The sequence below is a fragment of the Peromyscus leucopus genome, chromosome 9 (assembly GCF_004664715.2).
Source record: "Peromyscus leucopus breed LL Stock chromosome 9, UCI_PerLeu_2.1, whole genome shotgun sequence".
In the NCBI taxonomy this organism is placed as follows: Eukaryota; Metazoa; Chordata; class Mammalia; order Rodentia; family Cricetidae; genus Peromyscus; species Peromyscus leucopus.
The window spans coordinates 5,262,170-5,288,935 of NC_051070.1; the positions used below are offsets into that span (position 1 = coordinate 5,262,170).

The following is a 26,766-nucleotide window of genomic DNA, read 5'->3' on the forward strand; positions in this document are numbered from 1 at the left end:
AGTGCCTTCTAAATACTTATCTTTATATCCATGTGTTAGTACAGCTCTCGGTCTTCATTTTGCAGTGGATGACAGTTAATGCAATGATTCATAACTGGTCAAACTTCACACACACACACACACACACACACACACACACACACACACACAGGCTTAGAAAATATCATGGAAGGGGGTGCAGAAAGATTCTAAGGCCCAGAGGTTGCAGAGAAAACAGTGACTTCTGGATTTGACACGGCTGTTATATTCTGAACTCACATCAGCTATGGTTGCCTGCAAACCCTGCATAAACACAAGCCCGTTGACATCCCAGCAGGGACGGGGGAGAAACTCCTCAGTCTCCACCTCTAGTGAAAGCACTATTGGCAGATGATGGCTGTGAGGGGAGGAAGAGTCATTTTTCTCCGGGGACATGGCCCTTGGTAAGCTGGACATGCCCTACAAATATCTAAATATTGACAGCACTATTCAGAATCCTTGTTGGAAAGGAATACAGGGTCAAGGATTTAAGGGTTTGGTTGTTTTTTATGCACTGATTTGGTAGTAAGACGAAGGGAGGTGTTATAGAGACAGAAGTTCAGCAGAAGGCAGAGAATCAGGAGGACAAACCCAGGGTGAGTAAAAGAACTTAAGAGAAGTCAATAAGGAGAGGGGAGGAGAGGAGGGGGGATGTCCCTGCCCTGCAATAAAAAAGAATGACAGGGGTGAACTTACAGATTTGGTCCTGAGAAAACAGCAGAGATCATTCTGATGCTATCCACCTTCTCAGTGTCCTAAGGGGCAAGGTCATCCGCTGGTGGAGATGGGGGGTAGGGGGCACAGACAGGCATTTTAAGAAACAGGAAGGAGGTCCCACTGCAGAAGATGGGACAGCAGTGGAGCCCTGGCCTGCAATTTAAGGTGTGAAAGGCCTTGGCAGCCACTTTGTGCATTTGTCTCTCTCAGGATATTCGTCTGCTTGGGTGCTGGCAAGGAAACAAAATAACTGACTCACAACTCTAAATAAATTATAGAGACTTCAGCATGTTTCATACAAAAAGTAAATACATGAAAATATCATTTATTTCCCAATTGTAGAGTATGGATGTCTTGTCTTAATTTCTGTACTTTGCTCAACTTTATTTGAATTGTTCAAAATTAAAAAGTATGGAAGCAGAGGTGAAAACTCTGTGTCTGTGGAAATATTGTAATGGATCAACTCCCATAGAACACTAGATGCTTTATTTCCAAAACTATCAACAGAAAGTGCACAGACAGTACTGTATGCAATATGAAATGGTCTACTGTATTAAAATTTAAAAATGATAACAATAAACAGCTGTGTAGCATCCAGCAGTTCCCTTGGTCCTTGTTAAGTTTGTGGCTATTATTTGTTTCCCTTGTTTATTTTAATAGATGAAGAAACAAAAGTCTTGCTGACGAGTCAGCATCTCTTTTAAAACCTTGTGTGTCCATGTACCACTGCCTTTCCCAGCCAACACACAGTAGGTCAGACATCCATCCCACACACTCCCCTAGAATGATCTTTGGCTTCTTTCTGTCCCTGCCTCCTGGATGCCATCATCTTGCTCATATCAGTTCTTTCTACAGTTTTATATTCATCTGTAGACTTGTTCGAACTCCTTTCCCCAACCTCCTGGAACCAAATAATTATTAGCTTACTGCCCAACCATGCCAAATCCCTCATCCCTATCAAATTTAATTTCTGGATGAATGCTTCCAGGTAAACACAAATTGCTATCATTTTATCTTTTTCTATTATGATTCATTGTCTCTTTTATTATTTTCTCAATTTCCTTTTGTGTTTTTGTTCTTCCTCAAAATCGGCTTTATTTTGATTTGTTAGGTATCTTTTTCCAGTCCTCATCACTGTACCTCTTTCCATTTCAGATTTATTTTGCTGAAGTTCTTCAAACTAGGGTTATTTCTTAGGTATTTCAAACCCTTTATAATAAAATGAATGGCCTATATTTGTCAGGTTCAAAATTACATTTCCCGCTGGTTTTTGCTTTCAATAAGACAGTAATAGCTGCTACACAACGCTAAAAGAATAAAAAGAACAAAGAACCAATATTACAACATTGTAATTTCCTACCCATCCTGATAGACATGACAGCCCTTTTGCATGTGGTATGTTACATAGCTTCAAGAAAAACATGACACTTACCTGGGTAGAATACTTCTCTTGTTGCCCTCACTGTAGTCTCACTGAGAGAAGAATTTAGACCTTATTCTCTCTTAATTTTTTGTTGTTATTTTATTTTCCATTTTGTAGGAAAAATAAAAATTTCCATAGCACAATTAGAGGAGGCAGATTCACTGAACAAAATCCAATGCTTTATAAAAGAAAAACAGATGTATCAATCAAGCAACAGATTCGCCTACATCGACATTCAAAATGAGTGGTTAGCATGCTCACAAAACCATGGAATTAAAGCTTTAATGGTTTCTTGTTTGGTATACACAAAATACACAAATCTCCTTTTTGGCTGACTGACTCCACAGTAGAAAAGACACTGGTCTTGCAAACCTCAACACATCACCCTGAGAACAAATTTGCCATTTTCCTTCCAAACAATTTTTCTACAAGCCTTGGTTAAAACCACCAAGACCCCATAATATTATCCATACACTACTCCTTGCTGACATCTTCTTTAAAAAGTAACATTTATGTATGTACACATGTATTTGTTTTATGTGTCTATGTGCAAACACATTCCATAGCAGGTATGTGGCAGTCAAAGAATAACTTATGTGTGTCTGTCCTTTCCTTATATGATGGAAGTTCCAGGGATGATACTCAAGTCATCAGGCTTAGAGTTAAGTGTCTATACCCACTAAGCCATCTTGGGAGTCCTCTTCTTCAAGCCCTGCCCAGAGATGGTCATCTCTAGGAACCAATTGCTTCTCTTGTTTTCATCTGTTCTCCCCTTCCTCTTGATTCTCTCTGTTCCCCTATGATCAATCCTCCACAATCATCCTTTTCTCCAGGCCCTTGTGAAGCACCCTGCTCACTTCCTCTTTCTTTCCAAACCCTTCTGCTGGTATCTCAGAACACAGACTTCTTCACTCACATCCAGTGTTTTCTTACCCATCTGTACTGAGTTCTACACTGCCCTATATAAATTCTTCCTTATCAAGGGCCTGTTCTCTCTCTTTGTCCTCTCCAGCAAGACTTGCTTATTCTCCCAGACTCATTGTCAACTTCAAACACAGCTCTGCTCTCAAATGGAATATGAGATAATTTATCTCAGCATCAAATATGAGTCCCGATAGCCAAGGATACAGATTCAAGTTGTCCAAATACCATATTCCCACAAGTAGATGACTTCATTGTGGTTTTATGGTTGTAGAACAAAATAATCCATAAATCAAGACATTTTCAGATACATTGGTGGGAATGCCATTGCTCTAGTTACAAAAAATTGGAGAAATCCCTGCTATAGGTTTCAGGTTCTATTTAATGACATTTAAGATTTGTGTTAGTAAAAGCCAGTAGTCTGTGCACATGGGTTTCAACTCATAGTCAGAAAGATGCTTGGTTAGATGCAAGGGTAGGCAGTGAATGACTACTAAGGAACCTAAAGACAACCCAAGATAATGTCTCTGAACCTCAAACTGTAGGGAAAGAGCAAAGTCCTGAGCAAGTGAAGTCCTGTGTGCACATGGATTGTTTAACATGAGCCAAGGGCCAAGGGCCAAGGCCTCAGACCTGTGGGGAATCGGCAAAGCCTTCCTCAGGTCAGGCTCAAAATGGCAAAGCCTTCTCCTGGTCCAAGTAGAGAGACTTATGAACAGTTGACCAGTGTGTGAAAAACTAGCAGCTTCAGCCTCACCCTCCTAGTTTCACAGCCTGAGACTGCTCACCTCCAGGTGCCTCCCACTGTGACCAGAGACTGCTCACCTCCAGGCGCCTCCCACTGTGACCAGAGACTGCTCACCTCCAGGCGCCTCCCACTGTGAACAGTGGCTGCTCACCTCCAGGCGCCTCCCACTGTGAACAGTGACTGCTCACCTCCAGGCACCTCCCACTGTGAACAGTGACTGCTCACCTCCAGGCGCCTCCCACTGTGAACAGAGACTGCTCACCTCCAGGCGCCTCCCACTGTGAACAGTGACTGCTTACCTCCAGGCGCCTCCCACTGTGACCAGTGACCTTTCCCCTGTACCTAAAAAAACTGCTGATGTTCCAGGTTGCTGCGTAGTTGGCTCCCCTCCACCACCTGAACCCAGCTTTTCCATGTGTACTTCTGCAGGTCTGTCCTTTCTTCATCACCTCACCATCCTAGCCAGATCAAGTACCAACCACACTGGATGCAACATTCCAATTCTCCACAATCACAGGGTTCTAACCCACCAGCCAGCCTTGCAGACTCTTTGGGTGGGCTGCACTCTCTGCTGTCATTATCATGCATGATGGGCCTCTACCACCTGAGCTGCATCTTCAAGCCCATACACTTCTAATACATTAAAACACTGAACGTAGGTAGGCTTTTTCAGAGAATTTCAATTTTCCTGTCCAACATCAAAATCACAGGACTCCCAAAATCAGAGGAAAACAAGTAAGTACCTTGTCTGGATGCCACAGCATATGTTGAGGCACACAAATTGAGCCAACACTTAATTTTGCCTTGAAAATATTTGGGGTTATATAAAAGAACAAAACTACATCTTGAAATGGCTCAGCCTTTTGTTTCCCGGATGTAACCTGAAATTTCCTAAATTCACAAGGCATCCTCTGCAGTTTTTGCCCACACTGTGTGGACCTAGAGACCACTGCTTTCTCAGGTTTCTTCCTACCACAGTTGAAGTATACCCACACCCCCCATGTTCCTTGATTTTCTTCTACTTCTTTCTGGAGTTTCTCAGAGATTTGGTATGATTTGGGGTCTAGCATTTAATAATTTTTTTCCTTGAAAAACAAGGACAATGCTTTATGACTTAGTAGAGCTTCCTGTGTATTAGAACTGAGAAATTACAAACTATAGCCATGGGTTAATGCCAGGCTACTGTCTTTGTATGGTCATGCTAAATATGTTTTTACATGAAAAATTTAATAAGAAGAATAAGAATATTCTTGGACTGTGAAAGTATTTGGAATTGTAAGTCTCACACACTACAAAGTTGTAATGGAGCACATCCATAGCCCGGTGTGTATGATTTTTTTTCTATGGCTGCTTTCACATCACAGCCACAGAAATAAATAGATGTGAGAGAGAGCATATGGCCTGCTAAACCTGAAAAATGCCCTGCTTGATCCTTTACGGAAGAAGGTTGCCAACCACACAACATTAGGAAAGTTGATGCAATTGACTTCAGTTATTTTTCTGCATACCTCCCCTTCTTTGTTTTTAAGTGAGGGGAAGTGGGGGTCATAGTCTTATCATAGCCAATACTAGAGCTATCCATGGAATAATGTAGTGCCATGAAATGGTGATTAAAAAGAGAAGATTGTGTCCCTGTGTCATTGAATGATAAAAAAAAAAAAAAAGTATTTTCAATTATGGGAAAAGCAGGGAGAGAGCATGCTGCTTGCTCCTTACCAAAACAATCACTATTGAAATTAATGTAAGAAGACATTAAAGAGCTTTGTCTCCAGCAGTTTAAACCCATGTTGTGCAGAAGGGATATGAATCATGGATTGGAAACAATAAGCTTCTTGGCTAATTAATCATTTTTATGTACTTGTCTCTCACTGTAAAATGGAGATCAGGTCTTCTTAATGGCCTGAAAGCTGAAATTTCCATAACTGCAATCCATCCTGTAACCCTCAAATAAATTCACATTCAAGCCATGGAGTCTCAGCACTGAGGTCCTTTGATCAAACTATGGGAGATGCAGCTTGGAGACTTGACTGAGGTAACAAAGTACTGCATCTGCCCTACTGTGACATCTGTCCTTGTCTGGCCATGGCCAACCTGGTGTCAGTCCATTAACTGAATCGGCTTCCTACCTGAGACCTCAACTTAATTAGGACCATTTATCAAAATGACACCTGTTTTAGAGGCTAGATCAAAATGATTATTACTGTTCTGCTGGGTCCACAAACGTCTAAGTCCCTAATTTTAGAGAAAAAACTGGAAAACATTGACCTCAAAGTTGGAAATACAGTCTGATAATGTAAGATAGTTAGGATTAGGGCTAGATTTAAAGCTGTGCTTTACAAAAACCTCTGTTTTTGCATGATTGTGTAAAACAGATGTTCTGGGGCAAATTCATTTCTAGAGATTGGCCATAAATAGTTCTATCTTGAGTCAAGATAAAATGGAAACCTCTACAACCATGAATTTAATGGCTTCACCGTTTTGTAGGTTTTTGTTGTTAGGTTGGTTGGTTGGTTTTGTTTTATTTTGTCAGTCTCATGTAGCCCCAGATGGCCTTGAAACTTCTATGTAGCAAAGAATGACTTTGTATTTCTGGTACCCCTGCCTCTATCCACTTCTAGAGTGTTGGAATTAGAGGTATGTGCCATCATACCAAGTTTTATGCTATTCTTGGGCTGTAACCCAGTGTAGGGGGCAAGCATTCTACCAAACAAACTACAGCTTCAGCCCTGTATACTTTTAAATGCAATAAAGGTATTTAATGGAGCATACTATCCAGATAAAAATCAACATGGAATATCAAAAAGGCAATCAACTGTGTAGATATTAATCAATCAATGTGAATGATGTCAAGATTAGCTGGTTCCTGTAATTTTGCCTGTAAATAAACTTTAAGATCTTGTTTTAAAAAAATTTTTATTGCTTTTATGTTCCATCAATGGGAATCATATCAAGATGTCTATCCTCGATGGAAGACACCTCAAGGACATAACTATGCCATTATATTTCTTTACACAGAAAAATATTTCACAGAAACTGGAATTGTGCAGTGTGCTCTTCCATTTAAACCATATGTTAGAAGAGAATTCACATAGTTTAATTAACAAAATTATAAACAACTATCCTTTAAACTAATGATATTGTAATGAATTTTTATTTATTCATCTGAGTCCTGCAATTTTTCAAGGTATTTCCTCTTTGAAATATACATAGATCCATTCATCAGTTGTTTTCAAATGTTCTAAACTATTTAAATTACTGCACCAAATCCATTTTTAAGAGGGTCGGATCCTCTCTGTCATCAATCATCTCACACTGAGCTGACACTTCTGGTTGTCTCTGCTCTTCAGCCTGATTATTTTTGCTGTCACTGAGAAGCACAGGAAACCAAAGGCCCAACACAAAGCACTGAAAGATCAGCTAGTCGTTGAAGGGCTAAATTTCCAGTACCGACTCCAGAATTCTCTTCACAAATGTCTGCAAGCTTACTGGCTTCTTATACTCTTATGTTTCTTCATTTTCCACCCAATTGAAGTTCCTGTTTTGATGTGTTCTCAAACTTTATGACATTTAATTATCATCAATTTTAGCTGTACGAAAAGAAAAATTATGGGCTTGGAAACTAAAACATCTGGGTAAGCAGAATTGTCAGGTAGTCAAATAGATCTATCATAACAAGATAAATAGAAAAACAACAATCGGTTTACAAACTGTTCACTTACTAAAAAGGAAAGCAAAACCTTTAAAGTGCTATGGCAGTGATACCTGATGCAAGTAGAGATGATGGATGAGAGCTGTGAGACAGAGATGGGTGGATGAGAATTTTAAGAATTTTAAGACACATGGCTTTGCCCTTTGCGACCTCCTCCACTGATGATGAGACGTACATGGTCAGCAAGATTATCTAAAGTTATCTTATCTTTGCATTGAGAAAAACATTATTAGCAGGTAAAGTATCTTGCTCCAGTAAAAACCTGCCACCTTGGGAAAAAGCACAACCTTTGGAATATTAAAATCTATTGTTTTCTTAACTTATATTAACAGACATAAAAGTGACCCAAATTACTTAATAGTGGCTCTAATTTACCTGAGTTGGGAAATTATTTGTTAGTTTCCAGAAGGATATACCCATGGTCACTTGTTTACATCTCCTGGAGTGGGTGCCATGTAATAACAGCATTGGTTACTTGTCCGGACCTCCTAGAGTGGGTGCCATGTAATAACAGCATTAACATTCACACATATTTCCCTCCAATCATTTAATTTGCACATTTACTTCTAAATGGTTCTGAATATAGGCATACCTGTCAGGTGCAACCAATTAAGTCAGTCAGCTGTCTACAAAGAATATCTGTGATCAAAATTCACATTTTAAGTTCCCAAAATACTTAGGATGCTTGGAGGAAATGTTTTATTCTTAGTGATTCCCTCAATTGCCACCTTACAAGTTAATACACTGCTGTGCATAAAACATGCATTCAACTTCAGGATAATTCAATTACCCTTTGGAAAAATTAAATGAACTCCCAGTAACAATGCAAACATGTTCCACTTAAACAAACATAAAAGTCAGACCACATTATTTAAAAATGGCCTAAAAGACATCTAAGTCAGAAAGTAAGAGATGATGGCCCAAGAATTCATTTTTTAGAGTAATCAGAAGAATCCTGTGCAAAAGATCACTTTTCTAGGGCATTGTGAGACAATTAGAGGGCCCTGCAGCCTCAGGCCAACATTACCTGCTCTGATAACATAAACATACATATATATGTTATTATATATAATATACATATGTTAACATATATATCCTAAAACTCATCATGTCTAGTCTGCCTGTAACAAAAGACTATGGTCATTCCCAAGCAACTTTATTGTAATAATTTTAAAGATGTGTTGAACAATCCATCTTTAAGTCCTAGAAATAAAATTTGGTGTTGACTCCACTGTTTTCCTTTCTCGTGTCCAAACCAGCAATATTGACAGTGATGGGCTTTGGGATTTATTTCATTTGCAATCATTAACCTTAAGAACCACAGGATAACTGGAGGCACTGTGGAGGCTACCCTGACATAGAGACCGGAACATCTTGAAAACCCACAGGTAACATGTAAGGGACTTATGTGAGCCGCTTGGATAGACAGCATGCTGCTGGGGCACTGAGACACGTTCCTGCGTGTTCTGTTAAATTATACTGTGTGAAAAGAGAGAGGGGAGGGGTGAGGATCAGAGGAGATCTAAGAAACTAGAATACCTCACTCAAAACTATATTAAAAAAAAAAAAAAACAGCTAAATCTGAGATAAATTGCCCATGGGTAGAAAGAGAGGGGGGAGTTGAATAATCCCAAATAGATATTCAAGGGCATCTATCAGATCAGTTACACAATTATCATCAAATTGTGATGTAAAGGTTAATACAGCATCTAAGCAGTTGTCTTTCCTTCTTCACATGCCCCCTCAAGTTAGACATAAACATATTAAGAAAGGAAAAAATAAAAATCTCCATACATCCATTCCAGACAGAGTATCTAGGGTTTAATTTGTGTTACGATGAAGTGCAGGTAGTCTATCATGAAAGTCATCATTCTGGTTCAGCCATGGAGGTCTAAAGAGAGATGATTCTCAGGCTTAGGACTAAACTTGGGCACCAAAAAGATGTTCTGGTAGGGGTGCATGCATTCTGGTGGTGCATGCATACAATTCCACCTATTTAGGCAACTGAGGCAGGAGGACACAAGTTTGAGGTCAGGCTGGGATACATAAGTGAGCTCAAGGTCAGCCAGACACTGTCTCAAGATAAATATAGGACTGAGGACATGGCAATGTTAACATTTGCCTAGTATATGTATGACTCAGAGTACAATCCTCAGTACTAAAAACAGAAAGAAAAACAATGTTCTGCACACCAACCCTACCAACATCAAGGCTGCAATACACTGCAGGGCACTGGTAAGAGGTTTCAGCAGCTATGTGGACAAAACTGCACAGGGTGACGTGATGGGACAGGCTGTGCTATCCTGGGTATGTGTGCCATAACAGCCAGCACAACAGACATGGCTGTGTGAGACCATCTCACCATACGGCATTCACTAAATGACCACTGTCACACTGTCACACTTCCTATGACTGAGTGGAGTTGACTCACGCTCCCATCCATCTCTGCCTCACTGTTAGATGGAATATATGGAATAAAGAACCAACACAATAATATTGAAAACTGTAGCCATGTGAGTGACTGTGTATGTATGTATGTGTGTGTGTGTGTGTGTGTGTGTGTGTGTGTGAGTGTGTGTATGTGTAATGAAACAGAAAGTTTAGAAAAGTATGGCCTACAAAAGTAAGATGCTACTTAACAAACAAACATGTCTTGTAAATCATGAACAAATAAATACTAAAGCATATGACATGATCACATTCCATCCCTAAACCAAAATACATAACATTCAATTTTACAATTTAAAGGCACAAAAAAATGCTATAGAAACTGCTAATTTAACACTCTTCAACAAGATCATCTGCAAAATATCTCACAGAAATATATCCTTGCACTAGCTACAGGAAGAGTCATTGCCTCTCCACAAATAAATAAATAAATAAATAAATAAATAAATAAATAAATAAAAATCTTATCATTAAACTATGACAGTTGAGTTCAAGCATGCTTCCAGGTAAATGAAAAAAATCTCAAAGGACAGGCATTAAAATTCCAGAAATTAATGTCACAGAGGTCTTAAGTTTTGAGTGCTAATTATTCATCTAAAATTCACTAACATGATAATTCTCTATAAATAAGTTCATTTTGATTATTCCATACTGATTCAGACTTTGGGCCAATTACTAGTTGTTAGATCTGAATAATGTGCTGCTATTTAAAGAGCAGGGTTCTCAGAGACAATCCTCCAGGAAGGAAGTTTGAAAAGCCAGCACATTTATCTGGTCTTATTTTGGGGGGAGTAATTTTCCTTTTTTATTTTTCAAGATTTATGGATGTTGTGTCTGCATGTATGTCTCCACGTGAGAAGAGGGCACTGGAGCCAGTGGGAATATGATTATAGATGGATGTGAGTCACCATGTGGGTGCTGGGAATTGAACTCAGGACCTCTGGAAGAGCAACCAGCGCTCTGAACCACTGAGCCATCTTTCTAGCCCAAGGTGGGCAATTTTCATTAAAGAAAGCTAGTTGCTGCTGTTAGGTTTAGTATCCTGGCAACCTCTTGAACCAGTTATTTCTCCCCTCTTCTCTGAGCTTCACTACATTCTTTAATTTCCTGTAGTATTAATCTCCAGATGCAGGAAAATGAAGTTTATTTTGTACCACAAAATATGCTGCTCATAACCTTTGAACACAGGTATCTGTGGCATGTTCTGAGGCTGGGGGATTATTAAAGTCCACTCAAGACCTTTATTTCCTCTTTATCTTATGTGGCTTGTGCCTTCTTAAGAAAGGAAATCAATTTATTCTCTGTTACATCATCATAAAGTGGCTAGGAAGGAAATTGTATTCACTTCAGATTGTTTTCTGAAGTTTTAAATAAGAAATTTGATTAATGTTTTATGGTCTCCTGTGGGGGAAAATAATCCTGTTTTTAACTAATCATTCTATCACTGCATGATTAATAGTTCAGAATATGAACAATGTTTAAGTCTACATTCTATTATTTATAGTTCATCCATTCAAAATCTATCATAAATTTCAAACAATCATTTTACCATCAAAAAGGACAATTAATGTTAAAACTGAAGTGGATTGGATTTTTCCCTTTTGAAAGGTAAGATACAGTAACGTTTTTGGTCATCTCTTTTAAGTAACAACCTAACGTAACAGGAATAGCTTAGCTCTGTATCCAAGATACACTACTCTTAGCTCAGTGCCCCAAGTATGTACAATTTCCATAGTACTTACATCTTACAGCTTGCTAATTTACCCTTCAACTGTGATTCAGGGAGCATGAGATCAACAGTCTCTCCTCTCTAGTGCAGTTCTTTAGAACCACCTCTTAGCCTACAAGCCTCTTCAGGCCACCAGATTACCCCTGGCATTCCTCACTGCTTGCATCAGACCTTACCTCACTGTGTGCTGTCTGAGAAATAGACTTTAGGGCATGCACCCAAGCCTACCAAGTCCTACCTTCTCCTCTGTCACATGGCATCAAAATTCAAACAACATTCACACAACAAGTATTGATTATAAGTTATTAGAAAATTGTTCCCATCGTCTGGGACAACAAACTCTTTAACACAATCAGAATCCATAGCTGGAGCTCTACAAATAGAACAAGCCTTAAGCAAGGAAAACAAAGTATGAGACAATCTGTGTGGATGAGGAGATCACACACCAGTGTTTCAGGGTGACACTGCACTTTGCCCTCACAAATAATCTAGGGAAATCAAATCAGTGAAAAATGTCAGATAGATCACTAATTCAGATAATTACCAGGTAGGGAGAGGATTATTTATAATTATTTCCCCAAAAGATTCTTCCTGACTTTAGCTGTTCTTTTTTCCCCCTATTATCAGCTTGATAGAGTACAAATTCTTATCCTAATAGTAAAATGTTTCACTGAAGCTTGCCCAGTGATTGAGTAAAACCAAAACTTATTATAAGCCACAGTCATCCTAGGGTCCCCCCTGCCATGTAGCCTCCCTGGTTCTGTGGGTTGCAGTCTGATTGTCCTTTTTTTTATATCCACTTATGAGTGAGTACATACCATGTTTGTCCTTCTAAGTCTGGGTTACCTCACTCAGGATGATATTTTCTATATTCCATTTGCCTGCAAACCTCATGATGTCTTTTTTTTTCTCTGCTGAGTTGTACTCCATTGTGTATATGTATCACATTTCCTTTATCAGTTTTTCAGTTGAGGGTCATCTAGATTGTTTCCAGGTTCTGGCTATTAAGAATAATGCTGCTATGAACATAGTTGAGCATGTATCTTTGTGGAATGATTTAGCATTCCTTGGGTATATGCCCAAGAGTGGTATGGCTGAGTCTTGAGGTAGATCAATTCCCAATTTTCTGAGAAACTACCATACTGATTTCCACAGTGGTTGTACAAGTTTGCACTCCCACGAACAGTGAAGGAGTGTTCCCTTTGTTCCACATCCTCTCCAACATTGACTGTCATTAGTGTTTTTGATCATAGCCATTCTGACAGGTGTAAGGTGGTATCTCAGAGTCGTTTTGATTTGCATTTCTCTGATGACTAAGGATGTTGAGCATTTCCTTAAATGTCTTTCAGCCATTTGAGATTCTTCTTTTGAGAATTCTCTGTTTAGCTCTTTAGCCCATTTTTTAATTGGATTGTTCAGTATTTTGATGTCTAGTTTCTTGAGTTCTTTTAATCAATCAGAAAGTAGGAGTATGTTAAAGAAGCTTCCAGCACCTATCCCTTCTATAAAATATATGTCCTTGATGTGCTTTGGTTCTGTGGTAAAGGGAGGGATTGGAACTATTTGAGATATGGGAATGTTAGATTCCTCCTTTATTAGTTTTATCTTCCAACTCATTTCAATTAACTGTGTTGTAAAATTTAAGATGTTCAAATTTTAACATTTTAAATTGAATATATCAGGAAGGAATGCAGAAGGAAATAGAAAGTGAATAATGACATGGGAGTTGAGTAAAGGGATTTCTTACAGAGCCAAAGCAGAAAAAGAGAGAAATCTTGTGAATGGTTCGTTGCCCTAAGACCTGCCACCACCAGGTGATCACTAACACAGCGCCCACAGGGAAAGAAAGAATAGCAGTTGCGTGGCCCAAAAGCCACAGGAGATAGCCTGGTAGCCTTGGGTCAAGGTGTCCAGCCAGCCTTGGCATTCTTGTCTCCCTCCCTATACTACCTGCTCATGTTTCCCACCTTCCAAACTCAACCAGAAGTCAGAGCTTGGAATGACTTGGTATAGTCTAGAGGAATCAAACTTCCAAATATTATCATTTGTGTCACATCCAAATTCATGTTCATACTCTCACTCACTGATGTGGCAGCATTTAGAGATGTGACATTCAAGAGGTGTTTTAGTTAGCGTTTCTATGCTGTGACAAAACACCATGACCAAAAAGCATCATGGGGAGGAAAGGGTTTATTCAGCTTACACTTCAGAATCACTCTTCATTATTGAAGGAAGCCAGGACAGGAACTCAAATAGGGTATACTGATCCCCTGTGAACTTGACACACAAACACATCACTATCAAGCCACAACTCTTCCTTTCTTATTTGTCCCCAAGATCTCACATTAAAAACATAAGTAACTTTAAAAGTCCCACAGTCTTTACAAATTCAAGCACATTAAAATTTCAGACCCTTTAAAATAGCCAATCTCTTTCAAAATCCAAAATCTTTTAAAATTCAAAGTCTCTCAACTGTGGGCTCCAATAAAATAAAAAATAAATTAAATACTTTATTACTTCAAGAGGAAAGAACCAAGGCACAGTCATAATAAAATCAAAGCAAAACCAAATTCCAAAAGTGTAAATAATTCGATGTCCAATATCTGGATTCACTTACCATCATCAAAGCAAGTTAGGACAGGAACCCAAACAAGACAGAAACTTGGAGGCAGGAGCTGATGCAGAGGGCATAGAGGGGTGCTGTTTACTGACTGACTTGTCCCCATGGCTTCCTCAGCCTGATTTCTTAGAGAACCAGGACCACCAGCCCAGGGATGACACCACTCACAGTGTGCTGGGCCCTTCCCCATGAATCACTAATTGAGAAAATGTCTTACAACTGGATCTTATGGAGGCATTTTTCTCAATTGAAGTTCCATCCTTTCAGATAACTCTAGCTTATGTCAATTGACAAAAGACTAGTCAGTACAGGAGACAATGAGGACGATGAGACCGGAGATGGGAAGAGTGGGTCTCCATGATGATATTGTGGCCTCATGGAAGGAGACATCAGAGGACTGTCTGTCTTTCATCCACATTTATCTACCAAGAAAACCTCATATGAGCACTCAACTGGAGAGTGTCAGTTTCTAATATATACGACCAGGAAGTGAGCTTTCTATGAATCAAGCTCTGCTAGATCTTGGTTTTAGATTTTACACCAGACAGAAACCAGGACTCTGAGAGAACACATTTGGGCTGGTGAAGCCACCCAGTCTATTTTGCATCACTATGACAACCGATTAATACAGAAGGAGGCAAAGAAGATGGAGGCAGGCAGCAAGGTCCCTCAGAAAGGCAAAGATGATAGTCAACACAATCAGATATCCATTATCAGTAGTATCATGCCTCAAAATAAAGACTGATTGAATTTTAACTACATTAACTATGTTGTTACCAAGCTTGATTTAGTCACCTAAGGATAGAAGGCCTCCTCAATTGTAGAGGGGGGAAGCTGCTGACAAATGCCACTCACAGTCATGAACAACTTTCAAAGGAGTTGACAAAACTGATGTTCATTTTTGACCCAGTATTATTATATTTTAGGAAGTGTATTGTGATGCTTAATTTCTTAATGGTATTACTGAAATGGTTTCAGTAACCATATATTTACCCCAAACATAATGCTTCAAACCAGAGATAGGAAATTCATGACATTGTCAGACTACATTAATTTCAACAGTTACAGAATTAAACTCACGAAGCCAGCAGGGCAGCCTTAAAATTTTACATCATATGGCTCAGCCATCTAATACGTGGATTTATTGAAGCATTAAGCCAGATAAAATGTCACAGATTTATTAGTGGATAAAAGCTACTTAACAGCAAAGGGAGTTGAAATAAAGTTTCCTTAAAGATTTTTTTATAAAGTTAAACTACAAAATCAAGATCTCTACAAAACAGAACACCACAAACATGGCTAGCTAAATGTGCTGATACAGAAAAGGGGCATCCTGGTTTGTTTTCTGTTGCTGATGAAACACTGACCAAAAGAAACTTGGAGGAGGAAAGAGTACACATCTTTATAGGTTACAATCCATCATGAAGAGAAGCCAGGGCAGACACTCAAAGCAGGAACATGGAGTGGGACCTGAAACAGAGACCACGGAGGAACCCTGGGAACTGCCTTGTCATGGCTTGCTTGAATAGACAACCCAGGACCACCTGACCAGGGGCAGCACCACCCACAGTGAGCTGAGCCCTCTGCCATCAAAGACATGCCCGATCTATATGGCAGAAAAGCAAAGGTGACTTTAGATGTCTGAGAGACAGTGACTCCATCTTAAATACTTATGAAAGTGTCTTCTCTTGATACTTAAAAAGGAAAGGAAACAAATTAGAAATTTCAAAACTTTAAAAAGGCTTGGAAATTGTTCAAAGATCTACCAGCATGCTGAACTGAAGGGGGAAACAAAGAGATGATTTGCTCTATTACTGTAGTTTCTGGTAAGCCAACCATGATCCAGTGGAAGACCATCAGAGAATAGTTGAGCATCACAGATTGGTTGTGACAGTCAGCAGCTATGGTGGTTTGAAGGAGAATGACCCCCGTAGGCTCATAGTTTGAATGCTTAGTTACCAAGGAGTGAAACTGTTTGGGAAAGAATAGAAGGTGTGGCTGGTTAGAGTAGATGTGTCACTGGGATGGCTTTGAGCTTTCAGAAGTCCATGCCACCTCCCTGCCCCACCCCCTGCTACCTGTGGATCGGGATGTAAAGCTCTCAGCTACCACTCTAGCATCAGGCTCATCTGATGCTTGCCATAATGGTCATGGACTACCCTCTGGAATTCAGTGAGCCACAGATGAAATCCTTTCTTTTATAAGAGTTGCCTTGGACATGGTGTCTCTTCCAGGGGCTAGAGAGCCACTAAGGCAGGAGAGAATGGGGAATACATCTGTGAAGAGCCAGGGTGATAAAAGTGATCCAATCACATACAAAACTTTCAAAGAATACACACATATACATATCCAAATATATTACATCTATTGTACATAAATATATTATAAATATATAAATTGTTTATATTTTATATATTTAGTATGTATAAATTTAATATATAAATTAATTGATATATTTAAAATGTATATGTTATATGTGGATATATAATACATGACAGAATAAATTATATATTGATTTATTAAATATAATATATTAAAATATGTATCTATTTTAAAAAACTTAGAAAATTTTTTTCTTTCAGAAGATCTCTGTCAAACTTTTTTTTTAAAATAAATCTGCTATCATGTTTATTATCTTCAAGGAAAGAATACCAAATAAGACCTAAGCTACTGTCAGGTGTCAGATTTTGAGGATTTTATTTGTTTCTCTGAGGGCTTGCTTTGCTGTTTCTGCTGATACTTGAAGTTCATCAGAACCAGGGTCACCCCCAACATATTAGACATCACTTGGCCGCTTCAGTCCTGAACACTGAACACTAAACACACATCATCTTATCCACAGCCATCATCCAAAGCAGACACTGTTTACACATCTTCCACAGGACTGTGACCCAAGAGGGCAGAGATACAGGCAGTCCTGTTTATCTCTAATTTATCAGCACCTAGCAATTGGGATTCACTCAATAAATGTTCTTGGAAGGAATGAAAACTGGGAAGGATGAGTGAGTGGGTGATGAGTGAGAGATGCTAATGTGGTCTAATGACCCTATCTGTGGTCATGTGAGCTTGAGTCTGCCTGCCGACATCTTCCACCCTTCGTCACCACACTGTGCTGAAAGAATGAGGTTCAAAATAGAGTCACAGCGAACAATGACCAAAAAAAAAAGCTTTCCAAAAATGCAGTCTCTCTTATTGCAATGTGTCTGGATTATTTAGAAGGTGCCCACCTTTGAGCTGCCAAAATAGGGTGATAAAATTGTGTATTGGAAGGAAAATGGGAAAACGGAAAAGAAAGAAAACTCCAAGAGTTGAACAGGAGCCTTAGCAAAGGTGGGGGCTTGAAGCAGAAGGAATAAAAAAAAAAAAAAAAAAAAAAAAAAAAAAGCAGATTTTAAAGGTTCTTCCCACAGAGAAATGAGAGGCAGGTGAGGAAATGTTTATGTTCCTCTGCTTGATTCGGTACTCATCACGGTGCACATATTTAAAATATAATATGGTGCACCAGAACTATAAATAATTTGTTTATTTTTCACCATTTATTCACTTTTATCTTATCTATACAAGTGTTTGGCCGGCGTGTGTGCTGCCATACACGTGCATGGTGCCCTACGTGTGCATGGCACCTGTGGAGGCTAGAGGAGGTGCCAGGTCTTCTTAGACTGCAGTTACAGACAGCTTGTGCTGTCGCGTGAGTACAGAAAACCACACCAGGTCCTCCACAAGCACCCTGTAACCACTGAGCCGTCTCTCCAGCCCCTTCATTTGTTCATTTAAGATGAACTATTTAACATTTTCCAAAAAAAAAAAGTTGAGAGATAATAAGATGATCTGTGAGGCAGATGGGTATTGAAGCTAGTACATAGCTTCCATGTAAACATACTTGCATGCAACGTCCTGATTTAGACAAAATATAAGAAGAACCTTCCAGAAGCCAAAGCTAGTCTTAAGAAGCAGATCTTCCTGTGAAAAGATGCAACCCAGGGAGCAGACAGTTTAGGGGGCTCCCCAGACTTAACCATGGGTTGTGGCTCCAGGGTCCCGAGTAATCCTGCCCACTGAGAGGCCAAGTGTGTAGGACTAAGTGACGAGTGTCAAGTCCTTGAGAAAAAGGAGATGCTAAAAATTCAGCTTGGATTTTGCTTCAGGAAAGCCATCTGTTAAGTAATCGGTCAAAGCAAGCAATATCGGACAGTTTAGGACAAAACATCCAGGATTCCTTTCAGCCCACTTACAGATGCCTTATAGAATTAAGTCAGACTAACTCCATGCCTCCTTCCTAGTTTCCGTTACCAGCCAGTTGCTTGGACTTTTAACTTCCCTCTTGGCTCTTGCAAACATGGTGTGGGTGACCTGGGGTCGTATGTTCAGGAGCAAGCATATCTCTGAAAGAACTATGATTTCACAGCAGCAGGCACATTAGAAAAGAATTGACAAGCTCCAGTCCTTCGGTGACAGATCACATCTTCCTATTTTCTCCATCATGCTTTCTGTCCTGGAAGCTGACCAACAGGAGCTGACCATACGGTGCTCCCCGACCCCTGCATACAGGCTGACAACATGATCCTTCACATGGTGCTCCCTGACGCCTGCATACAGTTGAGGATGATGCTTCGGAGTCTCGGTAGGAGACTTGAGGGAGGGAATATAAAGCTCCTTCCAGAATTTGTGTCCCTGTCACCTGACAGTCATGGGTCCTCTCCTATAGTCAGTAACCTGCCCCTCTAACTCCTTGGAGTCAGGATCGGTAGAGCATTGCTGCTGCCAGCCCAAGCCTCTGACTTATTCACAGATCATCCAGCCTGTGTCAGAAGGAGCCATTTCATAAAATAATACACTTTGAGTAATTGTAGTTTGATAGATCATTTCCTGTCATCTATATCTTACAGGGATATAGAGTATATACATCCTTTCTTCCAGAAAATGATTTTGGACACCTACTGTTTGCTGGGCATTATTTTATGTGCTATAAATACAGTGGTAAATAAAATATGCAAGTAAACAATTACACCCAAATATATAAATACATATATATACTTAGTTTATTTGTTTATATATACATATACAAATATAGGTAATACAAACATAGAGGCATACTGTTTCTCTGAAATAAAATACAATTATGAATACTATAGAATCTAGGATTCAACTACCTGATTTCAAATCCTGCCTCACTCTTTATTAACTGACAATCTTGCTAAAATTTAATATCTCCACACTTTTAGTTTATGTATTTATGATATAAAAAAAGGATGACTGGACTGGCTGCTCCGAAAAGCCATCTTTGCATTGTTCCCGGGCCCTGCTCCGCGCTCGCTGCAGCCGCCTTCGCCGCCCACCTCCTCCTCCTCCTCCTCCTCCTCCTCCTCCTCCTCCTCCTCCTCCTCCTCCTCCTCCTCCTCCTCCTCCGCGGCGGACTCCGGCAGCCTCCTCGCCAGAGTCCTCGAACTCGGTTCCTCGCCCCCCTCGCTGCAGCGCATCACCGGCGTGCCCCACCATGTCAGACGCGGCCGTGGACACCAGCTCCGAGATCACCACCAAGGACTTGAAGGAGAAGAAGGAAGTTGTGGAGGAGGCAGAGAATGGAAGAGACGCACCTGCCAACGGGAATGCTAATGAGGAGAATGGGGAGCAGGAGGCTGAAAATGAGGTAGATGAAGAGGAGGAGGAAGGTGGGGAGGAAGAGGAGGAGGAGGAAGAAGGCGACGGTGAGGAAGAGGATGGAGATGAAGATGAGGAAGCTGAGGCCCCTACAGGCAAGCGGGTAGCTGAAGATGATGAGGATGACGATGTTGACACCAAGAAGCAGAAGACTGACGAGGATGACTAGACAGCAAAAGGAAAAGCTAAACTTAAGGCCGCCGTGACCTATTCACCCTCCACTTCCCGTCTCAGAATTTAAACGTGGTCACCTTCGAGTAGAGGAGCAGGCCCGCCCGCCCACAGCGGGCAATGCCACCCACACGACATGGCGCTCTCCACCACCCCACCAAAACCACATGAATTTGCAACAGGGGAGGAAAAAAGAACCAAAACTTCCAAGGCCCTGCTTTTTTTCTTAAAAATACTTTAAAAGGAAAATTTGTTTGTATTTTTTATTTACATTTTATATTTTTGTACATATTGTTAAGGGTCAGCCATTTTTAATGATAACGGGTAACCAGACCAGCCTTCAGAGCGTTCTCTGTCCTACTTCAGAAAACCTTACTTGTGGTGTGACCATGTTCATTATAATCTCAAAGGAGAAAAAAAAACCTTGTAAAAAAAAAACAAAAACAACAACAAAAAAACAATCTTATTCCGAGCATTCCAGTAACTTTTTTTGTGTATGTACCTAGCTGTACTATAAGTAGTTGGTTTGTATGAGATGGTTAAAAAGGCCAAAGATAAAAGCTTTCTTTTTTTCCTTCCTTTTTTTGTCTATGAAGTTGCTGTTTATTTTTTTGGCCTGTTGATGTATGTGTGAAATAACGTCCAACAATAAACCGGGGTTTTATTTTGCTGAGTTTGTTCTAAAAAAAAAAAAAAGGATGACTGGACAGATAATAGGATTTACTTCACTAGGTTATTGAACAGGTTGAGTAAGATGATACAAGCAAATCTTATAGTGTTGGGATCCCAATCATCTCTGAGGAAATGAATCTGGGTGACCTGCCTAACTATAACAGGTAGAGTCAATGTGGTCTAAGTTACAGCATCACATGCTCATTTGATCTTGATCACCATAATTTAAGGCTCTGAAAGTCTATTTCTCTCATTTATGACAAAAACAAGCCTCTACTTTGCAGTTTGGGGGGAAATTAAATGAAAATGTATATGGGAAAGTAGAATTACACAACTCAAGAAGTGCTATTGTCCTCTAGCTCTGTACTTGGGAATTCAGAACCCTTGCTTCTTAGACCAGTGTGGACCCTTAGAAGAGTGCTACCTTCTGGCATCCTCCCTACATCCCATGGCGTGCATGGAGAGGAGAAAACAAAGCAGATACCAACAGGAAAGCAGACGCTCTTGTGCCTACTTTCTCTCTCTCTTGTGTTTTTCCTTCACTTTTTGTAAAGTTTTCCTTGAATACTGCAACCTGTCTTAGTAGACTAAGAAAGGTATGAAAGATTGCTCATCTTCCATGGCCCATCCAGAATCAAAATGCAGCAGCTGTCCACCAACAGTCCAAGCCTGAAATGGAAGCAGCCTCCGTCCTTACTGAGTTTCTCTCTAGCAGACTGTTTCTTAGTCCCAGCATTTCTCTCATCCCCTCTCTCCTTCAGTGACACATTCCTCAGAAGTGAAAAATCTACAGTAAACACAACAACACATCTATGGGTTAAGCCTATTGTTGAGTGTCTTCTAGATAGAACTTCCCATGGATATGGTATATTAGAAAATAAAACAAAACTCCACTCTTAAAAAGAATCTGAATCTTGAGCAGAGATATAGGCACAATATATTTCTCTAAATATTACTTATTACAAGGTAGGAAGAAACCTTTAGTAGCTTCTCCAATACTGGAGTCTAGCATGCTCATCCAGTGGGTATTAAGCAGGCATTAAAAGGATTGTTGGTAGACTGGTGATAGGCCTAGATTACATAATAATCAAGCCAAAAATATCTATGTTTTGTGTGTGTGTGTGTGTGTGTGTGTGTGTGTATGTGTGTGTGTGTTGTTGTTGTTGTTGTTGTTGATGATGATGATGATGATAGCTAGGGATGATGACAATGAAAGCAGAAAAAGGATCATGGACAATGAGGAAGAAAGAGATCTTAAGAGAAGAAACTATGGACAAGGGGAATGGAATAATGATGGAATTCATGGAACATGAAAGCATGTGAGGAGGAGAATCACCAGTAATGTAGGAGTCCAGCTGGGGAAAGAGACAAAGTGAAATGTGTATGAAAATACCCTAAGGAAGCTTATTACTTTTTATAGTAACGTACAAATTAATTTTTAAATGCATATACAATGCAAACAAAGACAATGTGACAGAATATGAATGCTTATGGCCAGGATGTAATACAATGACAGTGATCATATACTTTTCAGTGGGCTATACTTTGTCACTTGCATATGAATTGTTGTACAGTCCTCAGAACAACTGTGCGATTAAGCACTCTGATTTTCTTCATTTTATGAGAAAGAAAATTGAGTACAGAGAAATTAAAGGACCTGTCTGAGGTTATGTGATTCACACGTGTCGGAAGAGGGACTGGGGCAGTGTGGACATTCTGCAGTGGGCAATGTGGACACCTGATCTTAGCCACTGTACATGAACAGACTGACAGTATCAATAGCTACTAATGGTACGTGGTCATCTCAGTTGATCCTCAAAACAACACTGAGTAGAGATACTGTTAACCTCCAAAAAGATGGAACACTCAGCTTCACAGAGAGCTGGAAATTTGTGGAAGGACAGGAGGCCAGAAGGAAAGGATCCAAGTTTCAGGTTCAGTGAGACTGCTCAGTGGGTGGAGGTACCTGCTGCCAAGCCTAGGAACCTGAGACCCGTGGTCAGATCCCAACTTGTAGAAAGAGAGAGCTGATTCCACAAGTTGTCCTCTGACCTCCACACACACCATGTCACTTATGCACCCACACAATTACACACAAAATTAACAAAACGTGCATCTCACCATAGTTTGTTTGCCTTCATCATGAAACTATATGCTAATTCTCCTTTGCACTATTTCCTAAACCTTCCTTGATGAGTATTTGATAAATAAATTTTTAAAAATAAAAAAAGAAATCCTAAGATTTCTTTAACAACAAAGTAGTCTGTATTACAGAGCAACATAACACTTAGATTTTAAAAGGCATACACAAAATTTAAACGCCTATCTTATGGCTTCCCTTTGAGTCTTTTTGAACATTTATTTTTCACAGTACTATACAAAGGAGGATGTACAATTTTATATTACCAAGAAATAATTTTGACTACTAGCACTTGGGAAAGGCAACATTTCTTTGTGAGATTGTGTAGGTAAACTTACCCACAGCCATCAGCACTAGAATTCAATTTAATGTAATGAACAATGATTTTTTTTTTATCTCCAAGCTATCTAAGTTGTATCTCATTACCCATTAATAAGCAGGAATTACTAATCACCAGTTGGGCTAAAAGCCATCAGTCGAGACATGACATAGACCAGAGGCCCTACTGCCTCAGAGAACACTATTGACATGCATTGCCTCAAATTGGGCAAAACAGGCCCACATTTTGAAATTTTGTCATTATGAAGATACAAGGAAACAGTGCAAAAGGTCCCATAAAGCCAAGTACTGCACCTGCCCTTCTCACCCTCCTGAGACTCTGCTTCATGAATCCTAAACACTCACAGGCAGACACCCTCCCTCCCACTCCAGAAAATGGGTCTCAAACAGAGAAGAAAGAGGATCATTTTGGGAAAACCCATCAAACGAACCACACAGCTGCCAGCACCAAATCTTTGCGACTCACAGCTCACACTGTAAGCAACCTGCCTCTCCTATTCTCAGAGTCTAGTCTCCATCTCAATGGCTTAAGTTTCCAGTTCTTGATTTTGTTGCTGAAGTTACACTCTCCGTCATCATTTAATTTTGAATATCAAACACCTTTGCTTCCTTTAGAAAGAAATTAAAGTTGGTGTTTCTATAATTTTTAAGTATTCAGATTGCAATAAAGTAACCTGTTCATAGCTCAGCTTCTATGAATGTTTACCAGTTCAAGGCTCTCAATACCCAATTATCTTTCCTTGTCTATTGGGAGACTCCCAATCAGTGACTGTAGCCAAAAATAGTACCCATCCCCATATATATTGTTTTTCCTATACATACATATCTACACCTACAGCCAAGTTAACTATGTAAATTGGGCACAATAAGAGATTAACAGAGAAAATAATAAAATAAATATAATATACTTTAATAACCACTCTATGAATATATTTGCTTGCTCTCTCCATCCCCCCAGCTCTCTTTCTCTCCCTCAGACACCTTACTGTGCTGTTCTCATTATTCTTGTGAGATGATGTGGGATGATACAATGCCTCTATCCTGAGATGTTAGGCTACTACTGACCTTCAGAAGATGGTTTAGGAGGACAACTAATTGTTGTAGACTTTACATCATCAAGCCATGATGATGTGGATAGTTGAATTTCAAAGGCTGACAATGTAGATTCTTGGATATCCTCAACAGTTCAAGGTTTTTGGGCTGAAACATTTTAGAAAGAACACTGTAATTGGGGTACTTTTCTTTTCCTTATCAACTCACCTAAAAGTTGCTACGGAGGCTTCAGTGAACACACAGATTGGTTTTAACGTGCCAATCCCTCTGGGGATTACATTCCTAACTTTGTCCTTTCATATCTGTGCAGTTTGAAACACAGTAGCAAATTTCAGTAGTCTTCACAAGGCTTGGTGTCTCCACTCTCTTCCTCTGTGGGTAACTCAGTGAGTTCTTCCAGCCCCTCCTCGTTAGCACTCATCAGTTTGCTCCTTACTTCTTCTCTAGGCGTGGCCGCACATCCTTTTCTGCCTTCCTGTCTCACAGCCTCTCCAGTAACTCTTATTTTCCAGCCCAAATATGTTCCTGAATCTTTGTAACTCCCTCTTTTATGAAATAAAAATGGTTTGTTGCCACCTCTTTTGGCCAACCACTTGCTGAATTCTTCATACAAACTTAATGATCACAGACATGACACACCACTGTTAACTGGAATATATTGTCTGGTCATTTCCCCAGCCCACATATTTCACATATTTTCCATCTCATCTAAACACTGATCACCTACCAGAGCTGTAACTTGCAATTTGAGGCAAGACTAAAAAATTAACACTGATTTCTTTGCTTGACAATTTCTCAGCCAGAAGACTCCTCCTTACCACAGATCCTAGCAACCTAAACACACATTTTTTTCTTTCCTTATCAAGTCAAGTGCATCCATCTATTCAAAGGAAGGAGTTTTGAGCTTCTTTTTGGCATAGCTGAATCACCAGCATCCTAATTCTTATATACTAGAAATAAAAGAGTAGAAAGTAAAATTCTCAGGGGTTGTCTTTTTTTTTCAGGGGTTGTCTTAATGACCTCAGATGGCAAATTGTATCTTTGTAAAGAAAGTGAGTGAGAAAGATGGATAAAATGAATAGTTCTGGTGAAGAATTCTTAGAAATAAGAATGAAAAAGATCATCATCAAAACAGGCAAAGCCTGTAAAAATAATAGTTTATTGAAGTAAAAGCTTAAATAACTAACAATCATGAAAATTTGTTTAATCTTACAAGTTATCAAGGATCTAAGAATTAAAAAATACAATTAGATACTTTATATACAACAGACTGACAGTAAAATTAAAACTCCATAAATACCAATTTTGATAAGAACACAGAGCAGGTGTATCCTCGTATATGATCAATGGTATAACTGAAAAAACAATCTGTTACTGTCTAGTAAAATTAAGATAGAGAGATCCAAGGTCAAGCAGTAATACCCCAAGCTTAATGTCTTAGAGAAAACTCTCACATGAGAATGTGAACAATACCTGTTCATATTTGAAAATTACATATCCCTGTCACCAAGAAAAAGAGATTAGTCTACTAATTTAATACAATACAAAATCAGAATACAACAATGGAGCACTTCTAAAGTGATTGATCTCCAAAACAATAAGCTGAGAAGCAGGCAGAGGTGTCCAGTGGGTGTGATCATTCCTTTCTATAAAGTTTTTTAAAATGCAAAAATGAACTGATTGTGTGTGTGTGTGTGTGTGTGTGTGTGTGTGTGTGTGTATGTGTGTGTGTGACTCGTCTATGGCTATGATGCAACACCATAAATAAGGCAACTTAGGGAGGCCTTATTTGGCCTTATGGCTCGAGAGGGTTGGGATCCTCCACGGTGGCAGCTGTGTGGCTCCCATAGAAGACACAGTGGCTGGAGCTGGAAGCTGAGAGCTAAGAGCTCACATCTTGAACCACAAATGCCAAACACAGAGAGTGAACTGGAAATGCCATGAGTGTTTTAAACCTCAAAGCCCACTCCAGTGACATACCTCCTCCCCATAAAGCAACACCTCCTAAACCTACCTGAAAAATACCACCAACTGGGGACCATATTCAAAAACCTGACCCTATGGGAGACATTCTCATTAAAACTGCCACAATGTGCATGCCAACATACAGCCTTTGGGTATGACAGAATACATGGTAATTTTCTCGCCATCCAAACATAAAGACCAAAGCTTTAATTTGCAATCTGAGGAGAGACAACAAAATTAACACACAACTCCTATAAAAGACAAGTGTGACAGTGAGCATCTATAACTTCAATTTTAAGGGATGGGGACAGAGCCCACCAACTCATGAGCTCCAGGTTCAGTGAGAGACCCTGTCTCAAAAATAAAATGGAGAGGAACAAAGTAAGACATTTGACATTGACCTCTTGTCTTAGTTATGCTTTTTATTGCTGTGCA

General features: G+C 39.6%; 2 protein-coding genes and 1 long non-coding RNA gene across 3 annotated transcripts in view; 1 reads left to right on the plus strand and 2 right to left on the minus strand.

Moving 5' to 3' along the window:
- Hs6st3 (heparan sulfate 6-O-sulfotransferase 3) overlaps positions 1 to 26,766 on the minus strand; it is a 711,590-nt gene that overhangs the window by 560,812 nt on the left and 124,012 nt on the right. The window lies entirely within an intron of this gene.
- On the minus strand, positions 1,999 to 9,486 carry LOC114692510. Its single transcript, XR_003734431.1, has 2 exons — positions 3,905 to 9,486; positions 1,999 to 3,867 (listed from the first exon to the last, which is right to left on the minus strand). It is a non-coding gene; the product is annotated as an uncharacterized LOC114692510 (long non-coding RNA).
- Positions 19,714 to 20,831, plus strand: LOC114692509 (prothymosin alpha). The gene has a single exon (XM_028868311.2). The coding sequence runs from the start codon at positions 19,828 to 19,830 to the stop codon at positions 20,158 to 20,160; it is 333 nt and encodes a 110-aa protein (XP_028724144.1). The 5' UTR covers positions 19,714 to 19,827; the 3' UTR covers positions 20,161 to 20,831.